This window comes from Pygocentrus nattereri, chromosome 17 (assembly GCF_015220715.1).
Source record: "Pygocentrus nattereri isolate fPygNat1 chromosome 17, fPygNat1.pri, whole genome shotgun sequence".
Taxonomy (NCBI): domain Eukaryota; kingdom Metazoa; phylum Chordata; class Actinopteri; order Characiformes; family Serrasalmidae; genus Pygocentrus; species Pygocentrus nattereri.
In genome coordinates, this window is record NC_051227.1 from 28,911,504 (window position 1) to 28,925,273 (window position 13,770).

General features: G+C 46.1%; 1 protein-coding gene across 1 annotated transcript; it reads right to left on the reverse strand.

Annotated features, from left to right (window-relative positions):
- Nucleotides 1-8,137: 8,137 nt before the first annotated feature.
- Nucleotides 8,138-12,429, reverse strand: LOC119265752. The gene has a single exon (XM_037546466.1). The coding sequence runs from the start codon at nt 12,217-12,219 to the stop codon at nt 8,158-8,160; it is 4,062 nt and encodes a 1,353-aa protein (XP_037402363.1). The 5' UTR covers nt 12,220-12,429; the 3' UTR covers nt 8,138-8,157.
- Nucleotides 12,430-13,770: the final 1,341 nt, after the last annotated feature.

Below are 13,770 nucleotides of genomic sequence, written 5' to 3' on the forward strand. Positions count from 1 at the left end.
ATGGATTCGCTCCGGGAAGCCATAGACACAGAAAACATTGTCCCACAACTTCCTGGTGACTTGTTTGGCTGTCAACCAAGTTTTGTGTAGTGATCTGTGATCACGAGGATGTCCACTGACCTTTGCTTACTATCCTCAGCAGACCAAAAATCAATGCACACCATCTCCATTGGGGCAGATGTTCGTATATTCTCAAGGGTTCAGGGGACTTCCCAACCACACACCTCTGGCAGCAATGGACTGATAGGCCTAGCAAATGGATCACAACTTAGAACATTGGTGACAACGTTACTCCTCCCTGGCAGGTGCTTGAGGTTGAATGAATAAGATGCAAGCTTGGAGACCCAGCAGAGTTCATAAGCATCCAATTTTGGCTTTGTCAAGAGGAAAGTGAGTGGGTTGTTATCGGTCCAGACTGTGAAGTTATGGCCCTTGAGACAGTGACTGAATTTTTTGCACACACTCCACTTTAAGGCCAAAAACTCAAGGTGGTGAGCTGGATACTTTCTCTGTACTGCATTAAGGGTCTTGCTAGTGAAGGCAACAACCTAGCTTTGGTATCTCCTTAAGGATTCTTGCGACAAAACAGCACCAAGCCCATCCAAAGATGCATCAACTGAAAGTATGAAATTTGGATGTGCGAGTATTACACACTCCAATAGCATTTTCTTCATCTCCTGAAAAGCCTTGCTGCAATCGTCCGACCAGTCAGCCGAGGTGAGCTTGTGAAACATGCCTGGAGGTTTTTGGCTCTTGCTGGTTTTTCCCCTTCTCTTTTGCCCTCCAGTCAGTGCAAATAAAGGCTTGGCAATGGCAGAACAATTTGGAATGAAATGCTGGTAGTAAAATACCTGTAACGGGGGGGAGCAAGGATGCAGATGCATATGCAGAGATAAGCGACTTTTATTAAGGGCAAATCCAGGGTCATAGTCTAAATGGTCCAGGGTCATAGAGCCAACACAGATTGATTGGGAGGCAGATATGACAGACAAAACAGAATCAAACAATAAACAATCAGCATGATCAAACATCCAAACAGTTCAAACAAAGACCAGTAACCAGACAGGGGAAAACACAGGGCTTAAATACATAAGGGTAAATGAGGGACAGGTGGAAGCACAGGTGGAGACAATCAGAGGTGGAGTAACCAAAACAAGGGGCCAGACTAGGAAACCAAAACAAACGCACATGGGAGGGGCCAATCGTGACAATACCATGACGAGGAAGAACTTTATTCTGCGGACAGATGGTATAGATCAATCACTTTCCATCAAGTGGAGCACTGTCAATTGTGTTATAACATCCACCTTTGCAGGATCCACTGACATGCCTCCGCCGTCAATAATATGACCAAGGAGCCTTATTTTCCTTTGCATGAGATGGTATTTCTTAGGTGCCAGCTTTAGGTTGTTCTCCCTTAATTTCTCAAACATGATGTGGAGCCGACTCAGACTCAGATAGAGCAAAAATTAAAAGATCATCTAAGTAGCAGAGAAGTTTTGAGATGTTAAGGTCACCGAAAATGCCAGGCATCATGTATAGGCAGTGCTATTAGACAAACCCTGAGGTAACTGATTATAGTCCAGCAACCCTATTGACATTGTAAAAGCTGCATACATCTTGTCATCTTCATGCACGAAGATGCCTGAGGTGAGATCCGTGGAACTAAACAGACAGTTGCCTCCAAGAGCAGTATGGCAGTCTGATTGGTGTGGCAGTGGGTTAGTGTCCTTCAAAATGCAGGCATTAAGCCACCTAAAATCTGTACATATCCGCAAGCCACCGTCCTTTTTCCAAACCATGACCAGAGGAGATGTGTAATCACTCATGGACTTCCTGATAATGCCTTTCTCCTACATTTCAGAGAGAACTTGCCTCAGTTTCTGGTAGTGCGCTGGAGGAACCATCTGATATGGCAGGCAGAATGGATGATCATCAGTAAGACAGATCCAATGGGTGAAGCCTTTTGCCTCTCCACAATCTAGTGGGTGCTTGGAGAAAATGTCATGGAACTTATAGAGTAAGTCTATCAACTCATGCTTACAAGACTCACTGAGCTGACTGGAATCAATGTCGATGTCACCTAGACTGATGTCTGACAGGCTCTTTGGGTTTGCTGAATGCATAGGAGAACCATCAGGTGGAGCATCAGATTGTGAAGAGTCCTAAAGTGTCTGGAGGCCTTGGAATAAGTTCAAATCCTCAGCTGCCAAACATGGTGATATATCAGCTAACTTGCAGTTGTGTTTAAGTGTTATTGATTGTGCTGTTGGGTTTACAATGGTCATAGGGTCTCCCCACATTGGAGTAATGATGCGACCCACAAGAACATTACAGGGTATGACCTTGGAACTAGTGGGTTTCACAATGACTGTGCTGCCAGGGGACATGGGTGCATTATGAGGAAGTCTGCCCCAAACCAAATGTTCACATCTAGGCATGAGAGTAACTGCTCTGGTTAGTTTGACAGCACCAATCTTGTTGAGCATATCAACACTCTTCCACCATTCTATGCCCATAAACATGGAAAAGAAATGTTGAACATCTGTACTACATACATCAGTGTTTTTTGAAGCAATGGCCCAGTAGTCGCTGCTGCCTTTCATCACATGAAGCAGGTGTTTACATTTGAACCCAAGATAAGGTCATCATGCTGACCTGGTACAACAAGGGTTGGCACAAGACATGTGGTATACAATAGTATCTCCAGATCATATAAACCCTCTGGCTGTGCTTGTACACCACAACAACTGACCAGTACATGTCACTCGCTGAATGCATCTCTGAGGGCAATGCACCACACTCACAGAGTTTCTGCTCTGCAGGTTTGCTTATGGTACAAGCCATGGATCCAGAATCCAGCATTTCTCTAAGTTGGACTAGACCATTGACCAGAACTGGACAATAAAACAGTTCGCTAAAAGCATGGACTTTTTGACTAGACTGAAAAATTAATTTGCGGCCATTGGGCATTTTAGCACAGCACACTCTACAGGCTTTGCAAGATATTGTCTGGAAAGAACAATAATGACTGGGTGTCTGAAACTGCATCTGAGTTTGCTGAGTGACGAGTTTGTCCAACAGCTGCACCAAACTTTCACTATTTGTAACAGCTTGACCTGGCTGTGCTTGAGCAGGGGTAGATGTTAGTGGAGCACCAGAACTAAGTGAGGTTGGCATTGACGAGAAAGACTGGGAGTGAACAGAATGCTCCTGAAAACCACGTCTCTGTGACTGTGCAGTTCTTAGCGCTTTCTTCTCCTGCATATACTCATCAAGCCTTTCCTGAATTTCAGAAGCTACACATTTCTATGCCACTTTAAACTTAAAAATCCTGTTCTTAAACTTAAAAAACACTCTTCTGCCACATCTACAGTTTTATTCAGGCATATCCAGTATTCCATAGTATCCTCCACTGAATTGAGCAGTGTATTATAGAAGTCGGCCAAAAGCATATTAGTATAGGCCAAGTCACTGAAGTGTTGTTTTAGGATGTCAAAGATCACCAATGGATTTTTTTAAGTGACCAGTGGCTGTGTGGTGTAGCTTAATATGCACTATGTCACCTGCGTTGCCCATTAGTTTAGCCAGCATCTCCTGAGAATGCTCTTGTAATGGAACAGCTCGATTTCTTAGGTACAGTGTCATGAGATTTTCCCATTCATGAACTGAGTATTTGTATAAACCAGCCATTAGGGGTGTACTTTGTGTACTTCTGGTGCCGGTCCCATGCCCGGATAAATGGTAAGGGTTGCGTGAGGAAGGGCATCTTGTGCCAAAACTATCATGCGGATCACAGATATGATTGACATACCGGATCGGTCGAGGCCCGGGTTAACAACAACCGCCTCCGGTGCTGTTGACCAGCAGGGTGCCAATGGAAATTGGACTACTGTAGGTCGAAGACCAACAAAGAGGAGAGGAGGAAGGCAGGTTAGAAGGCAGTGAAAGAGAAGGAAAGGCAGGAGTGTGGAGGTTAGAGTAGGGACTCTGAACATAGGGACAATGACTGGTAAAGGCAGAGAGCTTGCAGACATGATGGAGAGAAGGAAGGTAAATATTCTGTGTGGCCAGGAGACCAGATTGAAAGGAAGCAAGGTAAGGAACATTGGAGGTGGATTCAAACTGTTCTATCATGGTGTAGAGAGGAAGAGAAATGGAGTAGGGATAATCCTAAAGAAACAGCTAGGGAAAAGTGTTCTGGATGTAAAGAGAGTGTCAGACAGGATCATGAGCCTGAAGTTGGAGGTTGATGGTGTAATTTTGAATGTGGTCAGTTGATATGCACCACAGGATGGTTGTCAGTTAGAGGAGAAAGGGGAATTTTGGAGTAAGATGGATGAAGTGGTAGATGGTGTCCCTAGAGAGGAGAGATTAGTGATTGGTGCAGACTTCAATGGACATGTTGGTGAAGGGAACAGAGGGGATGAAGAGGTCCTGGGTATGTATGGTGTGAAAGACAGAAATGTGGAAGGTCAGATGGTTGTAGATTTTGCAAAGAGAATGGAAATGGCTGTGGTGAACACGTATTTTCAGAAGAGGGAAGAACACAGGGTGACATACAAGAGTGGAGAGAGGTGCACACAGGCGGATTATATCCTTAGCAGGAGATGCCAACTAAAGGAGATTGAAGATTGTAAAGTGGTACCAGGGGAAAGAGTAGCAAGGCAGCATAGGGTGGTTGTCTGTAGAATGAGATTAGAAACAAAGAAGAGGAAGAGAGTGAAGACAGAGCCAAAGATTAGATGGTGGAAGCTGAAGGAGGAGGATGGTTGCAGGCAGTTCAGGGAAAAATTGCAACAGCCCCTTGGGGGCAGTGAGGAGCTACCTGTGGACTGGGAAACTACAGCTAAGGTGGTGAGAGAAACTGGCAAAAATGTGTTGGGTGTTTCGTCTGGTCAGAGGAAAGAAGACTCCATGTACCATGATGTTTGCTGATGATATTGTAATCTGTGGTGAGAGTAGAGGGCAGGTGGAAGAGAATCTGGAGAGGAGGAGGTTTGCACTGGAGAGGAGAGGATTGAAGGTCAGTAGAAACAAGACGGAATACATGTGTGTGAATGAGAGGGAGGTAGGTGGAAAGGTGAAGATGCAAGGAGTAGAGGTCGTAAAGGTGGCAATGGACAGTGTAGAAAAGAGGTGAAGAGGGTGCAGGCAGGATGGAGAGGGTGGAGATGGGTGTTGTGGACGAAACCAGTCCTGCGTGTTCGTTGATGCAAAGTAAATGAGACAAGTAGATCAGACTGAAGTGAAACAAACGGTTTTATTACAGAATTCTGGAGAGGTTACAAACAGAGAACATGCATCATGTATCTCCCAAGTAAGCTCTGACCCCTTCTCATCTGACTCCCTTTTTTATAGTTGCATGACCGCTCCTTCCTTACCCCAGCCTCCAATATGTGCGTTAGGCCATCTCACTAATCCACATCATAAAAGTTTAAGGATGCGCTCGTGACATGAGTGCATCTGCAAGGTCAGCTTAAGGTATTTCCTGTGTTTATCAACTCCCCCCATTTTCCAAACAATGGCTCTGCTTATCTGACCAGATGAACCACATGTGTGGTGTGCTAATCCCAGGGTCTACTACTATCAGCTTCGAGGTATTACCTGTTATCTGACGTGCTTGTGTATTCCACCATTAGTCAGCACACAGCCTTATGTGCTGATTCTTAGCTCTTAGAATAGCACAATATAACCATTAAGCTTTCTTTAATACATCTTAAAAGAGTAATATGAGCAATACTAAGGCTAATAATTCCACAATTCCCCCTTTTGACCTTTCACCCGAAAGGTCAACATTCAGACATAATATTTAAACATAAAATGTACCCCGATTTAGTTCCATGTTATTCTCCAGATCGCTATCCTGGTCACCAGAGCGGCCATTGCTATCCAGGAGAGGAAGCATAATGGCCCCCTTAGGCTCCTGTTTATGGAACATTGAAGTAATAAACCTCTCAGCTAATGTCCTAATACAAGGAACGCAGCAACAACCGCATATAATGAGGATGGCCAAAAACACAGCGATTGACATACATAGAGAGATAAACACGGCCTTCCATTTACCAAATACCTTATCCAACCACCCCGTGATGGCGTTGTCCAACCCAGAATTGTCATGCATTTCTTTAGAGAGAGCTTTGAGGCCCTCTAGGGCTTTAGTAACTGATCCATCCGGGGCGGTGTTGTTGGGGATGAATGTACAACACATATCACCAAACATGTGACAAACACATCCCGTTTCCGCCAAAAGCATGTCTAAGGCCATTCTATTTTGTATAGCCATCAAAGACGTGGCCGAGAGTTGTGCGCTGAGGCCCTCAACGGCTACCTTGGTTAAATTGGCAAGGCGCATGATTTGGTAATTAACATAATTGATGCGATCTACATTTTTGTTGGGGGTGACGGGGAAGAGGGCAGAGATAATAGGAATATTTTCAAATCCTGCGGCTATTTGATCAACTAACTTATATTCGTCGGGGACCCCCCTTGGGACCCCTATGGCGTCTATGTAAGTGAGTGAATTTTTGGTGAGATCAAAATGATCCTCTGTAGTTTCACGTTTTCGCCTATGCATAGTAATGTGTTTAGCCTGTCTCTGACCTACTAACAATATTGGAGACACCAGCCTTACCATGGCACAGAGACCGAATGTGTGAATAGGCATCCGGACTAAAAGAGTAGTGCCGCCGCAGTAATAATATAGCCCTGCTCCGGCCCATGGGCCTACGGAGGCATTCCCTGAGTATGTAATGTGACACCAATCAGGGTTAATCTGGCCTATCATTTTACCTTGGCCGGTGCCATCAACGTAAGTGTGATTAAAACAGGTGAAGTTGCCGCTAAGTGGTGCTCTAAATGGGCCCGTACCCGTCGTATTGGCTATAACTGGGAAAATATCGGCTAATGTAGTGCAGTTAATCGGGTTCGCTTGTTTTGTGAGCTCAATCATACATTTAAAGCCTGTCATATCTGTGTCTGGAAATAAAGGAGCTGGGGCTAAGGAGAGCGGGGCACGAGCCTGTGCACAAGCCACGCAGTCCTCCATCCCAGCTTCCCCAGCCTGGGCTGCTAACCATTTGAGCCACAAATTATCCCCTACGTATCCTGTAGTTAATTTAACAATATCACCCGGTGACCACTTAGTATAGTCCGAGCCCTTAAGCCCTGGATCAGTCACCTCCTGGGTGGCGGGGGTAAATGTATTAGTCATGGTACTAACCGATGCTGATACAACTTTATTGTGCATATTTATTTTAATTAACCCTAATGGGTCCTTACCTGATACATCTACTCCTAATATGAGGTATGGAGAACGACCAGTCCTACCCCGATGCGCATCCATAATCGATTTCTCCCATTTAATAGATAAGGTCAATGGATTTTGAGTCCTACTAAAGTCTCGTTGAAATGACATATGTTCCCAATCTGTCTTATGAGTGTAAGCATCTCTTGCAGCTAAGGTGGGTTGCCATCTACCCGTATATTTTATCACTGAGTGCCAATACCTACACCACCTATCATCCCAGCCCCAACCAAACCCACACTTAGTCGTGACCTGCAGATCCCAGCAAAGATATACGTCATAACCTCTATATGTTGAGTTCTGACCTGCGCAGTTAATGACGTCACACAAATCAAAGGTCCATGCTGTGGAGCTGCCTAGGGTGTAGTCTAATTCTATTCCCCCGTATTTACTAATACAATGGTCTTTGTTTGTAGTTGATCGTCTACTTCTGATTTTAACTATGTCCGGTGGTGCTGTAACATGGTCGGGGTTAACGGAGGTGTTCATGTTAAGATACTGTGTTATCTGAGTGATATTATCATTTGTAGTATTGGGGAGGGAGGAGCTGTCATGCAAGGTGATCTGAGCGAAGCTTGCAAAACAGAGCATAAAAATACCAAACATACATAAAATAATCATGCCCGCATATAAAACACATTTCTCCTTTTCTTCAAGTCCCTTTCTGTCTTCTAAGGAGAGTCTCCTAAACCCCTGTGTTCTGTCATTTCCGAGGAACCACATGTTACCCCAAAAGCTAACGAACAATAATTAACTATATGTATATGTGTAAAGGTGCTCTTCGCCAGATGTTGGCCCTTCTGCGCTGGAGGCAGGGTAGACTTTCCCTGTTGTGCCTCTGTCCCCGGGGATTATTCTGCCCCGTTGGATGGGGACTCCTTTTCTGCCTTCGGTAGGTGCGCTGGTCTGCACTGGGAGAGATGGTACCAAGCAGGTCCTTTGCCACTAAGCCGAACGGCGTGAGACGTTCGCTCGACCACTCTGTAGGGTCCTGTCCACCTGGGCTCACACCACTTCCGCTTGATTACTTTCAGATAAACCCACTCAGCTAGTGCTACCTCCGGAGGGGCGTCAATTTCTGGTTCCCCCTTGGAGCGGACCTGCACAGAGTAAGCTTGACACAATGCTTTCAGCTCATTAAAGTAGGCTTGGTGAGATTTGTATTGTATGTCTTTACACGCTAGCGCAGTATGGGGCCCCGGAAAAGATCTACCTGTCATCAGTTCAAAGGGCGTGAACCCTGTAGCTCTGTTTACAGAGCTTCTGATGCTAATTAATACAATTGGTAGGGCATCCAGCCAATTTTGCCCTGTAGAATATACAACTTTGTTCAATTTTGATTTCAGTGTTTGGTTCATGCGCTCCACCTTCCCTTGAGACTGTGGATGGTACACTGATCCGTACGCATGTTTCAGGCCTAGTACTTGCTCTACCCATGCCAAGGCGTTACTTGTGAAGTGAGTACCATTATCTGAGTGTATTCTTTTGGGAAACCCGTGTTGGGGAATCCAGTGATTGATCAACATTTTACAGACTGATTTGCTGTCTTCCCTCATAGTGGGGAACGCTTCCACCCAACCTGAAAATACACCCACAAACATCAACAGATACCTGTACTTCCTGACTGTCTGAATCATATCTGTGTAATCTATCTGAATATGTTCCCCTGGGCCATTGGGCTTAGGGAATTTTCCTACCCCTGGTTTGCAAGTTTTACCCACATTATTTACATTACATACTTGACATTCTTTTACATGTGTGGCTATCATGGCAGATAGAAATGGGTGCCACCATCCTTTCAAGTTTTCCTTCATCTGTACCTTTCCTACATGTGCCAACCCGTGAGCTTCTCCCAGCACTGCTTTTGCCAAAGAGGCTGGAAGTATTGGGAGTCCACTGGGACCTTCCCAGACTAACTCACCCTTTGTACCACCTTTATCCAGCCAAATAGTCTTTTCTTCTGGGCTTGCCTGGTCCTGCAGTTGCCTGAGCTTTTCTCCTGTCGGAATTGGTTCCCATAGTTCACCTTCCTTCAACACCATCTGCAAACTTGATTCCTTATAACCTGCTGCTTCCTTTGCTGCCTTATCTGCTGCCTCATTACCTCTTTCTACCAATGAGTCCCCTTTCTGATGTCCCTTGCACTTTATGATGGCAACCTGTTTTGGTAGTTGTATCGCTTTCTCTAGTGCTAACAACTCCTCCTTGTGTTTAACGGGTTTGCCCACACTGGTGAGATAACCTGTCTCCTTCCAGTGGGGTAATTCAATGTGAGCTGCTCCCACTGCATAGGCTGAATCTGTGTAGATGTTAACTGCCCTGCCTTCTGCTAATTCGAGCGCTGCAATGACTGCCAATAGTTCCGCTTTCTGAGCTGAGGGACAATTCTTGACTTCTTTTGAGATCACTGTACAAAAATCATCTACTTCCCCATTCATTTCTTGTACTACCGCAAACCCTGCTTTTATTTCTCCCCCTTCTCCCCTATAACCACACCCATCTGTCCACAAATTCAGTGCCCCTTCTATTGGCGTGCCCTTGAGGTCTGGTCTTATTTTCCCTTCTATTTTTACCTTTCTCGCACACTCGTGCGGGGGTCCTTCTAACATGTTATCTGCCATGTTAATCCCATCATGAGTGTAAGTAATGTTGGGGGCCGTCAGTACTTTATGTATGCGTCTTTGCCTGAGGGGAGTGAGTGTGAACATCTGAGAATTTATATATGCTACCACTCCGTGTGTGGTCAGCACATGTAATGGATATCCTGCAACTATGTGTGCTGTTTTTTGTACTAATTTGGCTAGTCCTGCAACATGTCTGGTGCAACATGGTTGTCTTTTCTCTACTAATTCTAGAGGAATACTCAGATACATTAACACCTGTCTACCTCCCCCCTTTTTCTGAAACAACACCCCATTTACCAATGAGGGTGTATCAGAAACATCCAGGTAGAATGGAATGGTGTAATCTGGTCTAGCAAGGTCAGCCGCATGCGCTAGTTCCTGTTTTAGTTCAATGAACGCCTGCTCTAGTTCAGGTGTCCATGACAAAATGCCTGACAAATTTCTCATCCCTAATGTCCTTATCATCTCACGAAGCGGTGCGGTGCGACCAGTAAAATCAGGTATGTATGAACGACTGTATCCTACCAGCCCTAAAAATGCCAACATGTCTCTGACCGTAATTGGTTTGGGATGGCTTAAAATAGAGGACCGGTGCTCAGGGGACATACCTGTACTCCCCTTAGTGACCACTCTGCCAAGAAAGGTGACTCTTGACCTACAAAATTGCAATTTTTGCTTCGAGACTTTATATCCGCACTCAGCCAATTTCTCCAATACTGCTATTGAAGCCTCAATACAAGCCTGTTGGGTGTCTCCAGCAATCAGGAGATCATCCACATACTGAATTAAAATGGAACCTTCAGGGAGAGAACAAGTATCCAAACTCTGCTTTAATGCTTGGTTAAACAGGCCGGGTGAAAGTGCGAAGCCTTGTGATAAACGTGTGTACCGGTACTGTCTGCCACGATGTGTAAACGCACAAATGTCTCTACACGCTTCATGTACCGGAACACAGAAAAAGGCATTGGCCAGATCTACACACGTGAACCAAGTTTTGTTGTGGTCTAGTTCAGATAGTGCGGTATATGGGTTAGGAACGGGGATGGTTTGGGTGGCCAGGGCTGCATTAATGGCCCTTAAATCATGTGCCATTCTGTAGTGCCCAGGTTCTTTCTTTGGAACTGGCAAAATGGGAGTGTTCCACCTAGACTGACATGGTTCTAGCACTCCAGCTCTAAGGAGTGCATCAATAGTTTGGTCTAGGGAGGCCATAGCCTCAGGTTTATGGCGATATTGGGGAAGCCAGATTGGTCTAGTCGAGGTCATATTAAATGAGACTGGAGTTTGTTGTATTTGCCCTACGTCATCGGGGCCCTCAGACCACAATCTGTCCGGGAGATGTGACAAAAGGACAGGGGTGTCAATATGGTCAGCTGCCTCACAACCATGATGTCTAGTTAACAAATCATGTGTCAACGTGATGCGATTATGGGTCTCACCCCTTATGAAATATGTTTTTGTGGCTTCAGAAAAGGAAACATCAGGAATCTGCGTCTGTACCCAATCAGTGGCAGCGTTTGCCCTTTTGGTCATGCCCCCTAACTGCTTTGCCATATGGCCTGGATGTAGCGCTAACGAAATATGTGGCGCCGCTGAGGAAGACATTCTATACCACTGTGATTGTGCTGGTGTTAGTGTAATTGGAGCTGCCACACCCTCAGGCCCAACATATATACCCGGAGAAAAAACTTCCCACTCTGCATCTTGCAGTTCAGATTGGAATAAATCATAATAGGGCAAATCTGCCGAAGGGTCATAGTAGAGGGTGAGATGAGGGGGGTCGGGAGGAGGACCATAGGGTTCCAACCGAGATATCCATGGTCTCCACTGGATAAATAAATTCAACGCCCCTGTAGTTGTATCATTGATCAGGCCCCAATAAATATCCACCATGTCATCACTTGTGGCAGATATTAAATACATGCTTGGGCTGTTCTCACCATAACAACTTGTGACCTGACCATTTGGCCAAGTTAAAGTCAGTCCTGTGGGGCTGCACAGAATGGAAGCCCCCATTTTCATCAGCAAATCTCGTCCACACAAATTCACTGGTGCTTGAGTTGCAATGATAAATGTGTGCATGACAGTCTGTGAGCCATTATAGACAACCAATGGCTTGGTTTTGGGCAGAGTCATTGAGTCCCCTGAGAAACCTCTGACTGAGAGATAGTTACTACTCATCATATCTGGTGGAAGTTGAGAGTTGATCGCAGAAAAGGTGGCTCCTGTGTCAATCAGGAATAGCAATCTCAGGTGCCCCACAGTCAGTGATAGCATGGGTTCTGCCATGGCCACGCTATCAGGGTCCCCCAGTGGGCCCCGTCAGTGCTCTCCCCCCCATGGACTCATCTGGTACTGTCCCCCTGGGGCAGCACCTGGGTGAGGGGCCGGGTAGTAGGTGGCTTGGTGTTGAGGCTGAGGATGGTGTGGTGCTCCTACCAGCGGATGGGGGCATTGTCGTGCCCAATGATCCATGGCGCCACATCTGAAGCAGCCTAAATCATACTGCTGCGGACTACGGCCCCCGCCCCTGTTACCCCTCCCCCTGCCTCTGCCACGTCCCCTGTACAGACCCCCATATGGTGGGGGTTGATATTGAACCACAATTGACTGTGGTTGATTTGGCAACAGCTGGGTCTGGGGAGGCAGCGTCTGTGAAATGGGGGATTGTGATTGTGGTTGCCTCCCTGCATAATTAACAGAATTGTCTTCATCAGCGGTAATCACCATATTGCCTGGGTTGTTCCTTTTCTTGTCCTCACCTAAAGTCTTTCGAGCCTCTGCCAGTTGAGCTTTCATCAGCTCCAACTGCAGTTTGTCTACTTCACCTGTCCTGGTGTCTACCTGTCCCTTATGTTTGTTCATATAAAACAGAATAGTTTTCAACCATGAGTCATGTGAGGCGTCTGGTCCCATATTGGGATCATCTTCCATTTTTTTTCTAACATAATCTGGCATACCTTTTAGGATGGCTGTACGGAACCATATTTGCTGTACGCCCCCGTGGCCTGGGTGTGCGCTAGTTCTGTTGATCCAGTCCTCAGCTGCAAGACCCATATACTCAGCTGGGTTGGTCTTGCCATCCCACGGGTAGGAAGGGACAGTAGAGGAGGCCTGCACTGGCCACTTTTTTCTCATGACATCAGCAATGACGTCTGCGTGTCGGGTGAGACGCTCTGAATTATGTACATGCTCAATGTCTGCCTGTTTCTCTACGTCTGTGGCATCTAATACGGTAGTGGCGCGATTAAGGAGATTTCTGAAATCCCCTATAGCTAAACAAACTCCTCCTGTGAGTTTAGCCAATTGTTTTAACCATGGCCCTCCTCCTGCTGTTAAAGGTGGTAGTTGCTCAGCCAGTCCCGCCGCATCAGACAGGTTAAACGGGACGTATTTCATGTCGCCTTGTGAGGTGGCTAACAGGGGGGCCATTAAAGGGGTTTTATCGCCACGATTGTTACGTACGTGTGACCGAGTACGTGTGTGTATTCCCCTATCTTCCCGATCGACATCCTCCCTAATGTCTATTTCTAACTGTGACAATTGCTCACCCAAATTAACTCCCATCCGTTCTAAGGTTCTGAGCCTCTCGTCTATTTCTAAACTTGTTCTAACCGAAGCCTGGCTCGCAAGAGACCCGGAGGATACCTCTTTATCTTGATCTTTACGATATTTACCCTGAAATACACATGTGACCTCCACTGGTGTCTGCTCGAGCTGACACTGGGGATCAGTGGGAGGTGGGTGGGGCTCCTGTCCACCACACGTTTGGATGGCCTCCGGGGAACCCCCCGTTTCCATCACCAAGGGGCATGGCTCCGCATTCCCTTGTGCTCCACC

Coding starts and splice junctions, on each gene's coding strand:
- LOC119265752 (XM_037546466.1), bottom strand. CDS start 12,219: ATGGCAGAACCCATGCTATCACTGACTGTGGGGCACCTGAGATTGCTA.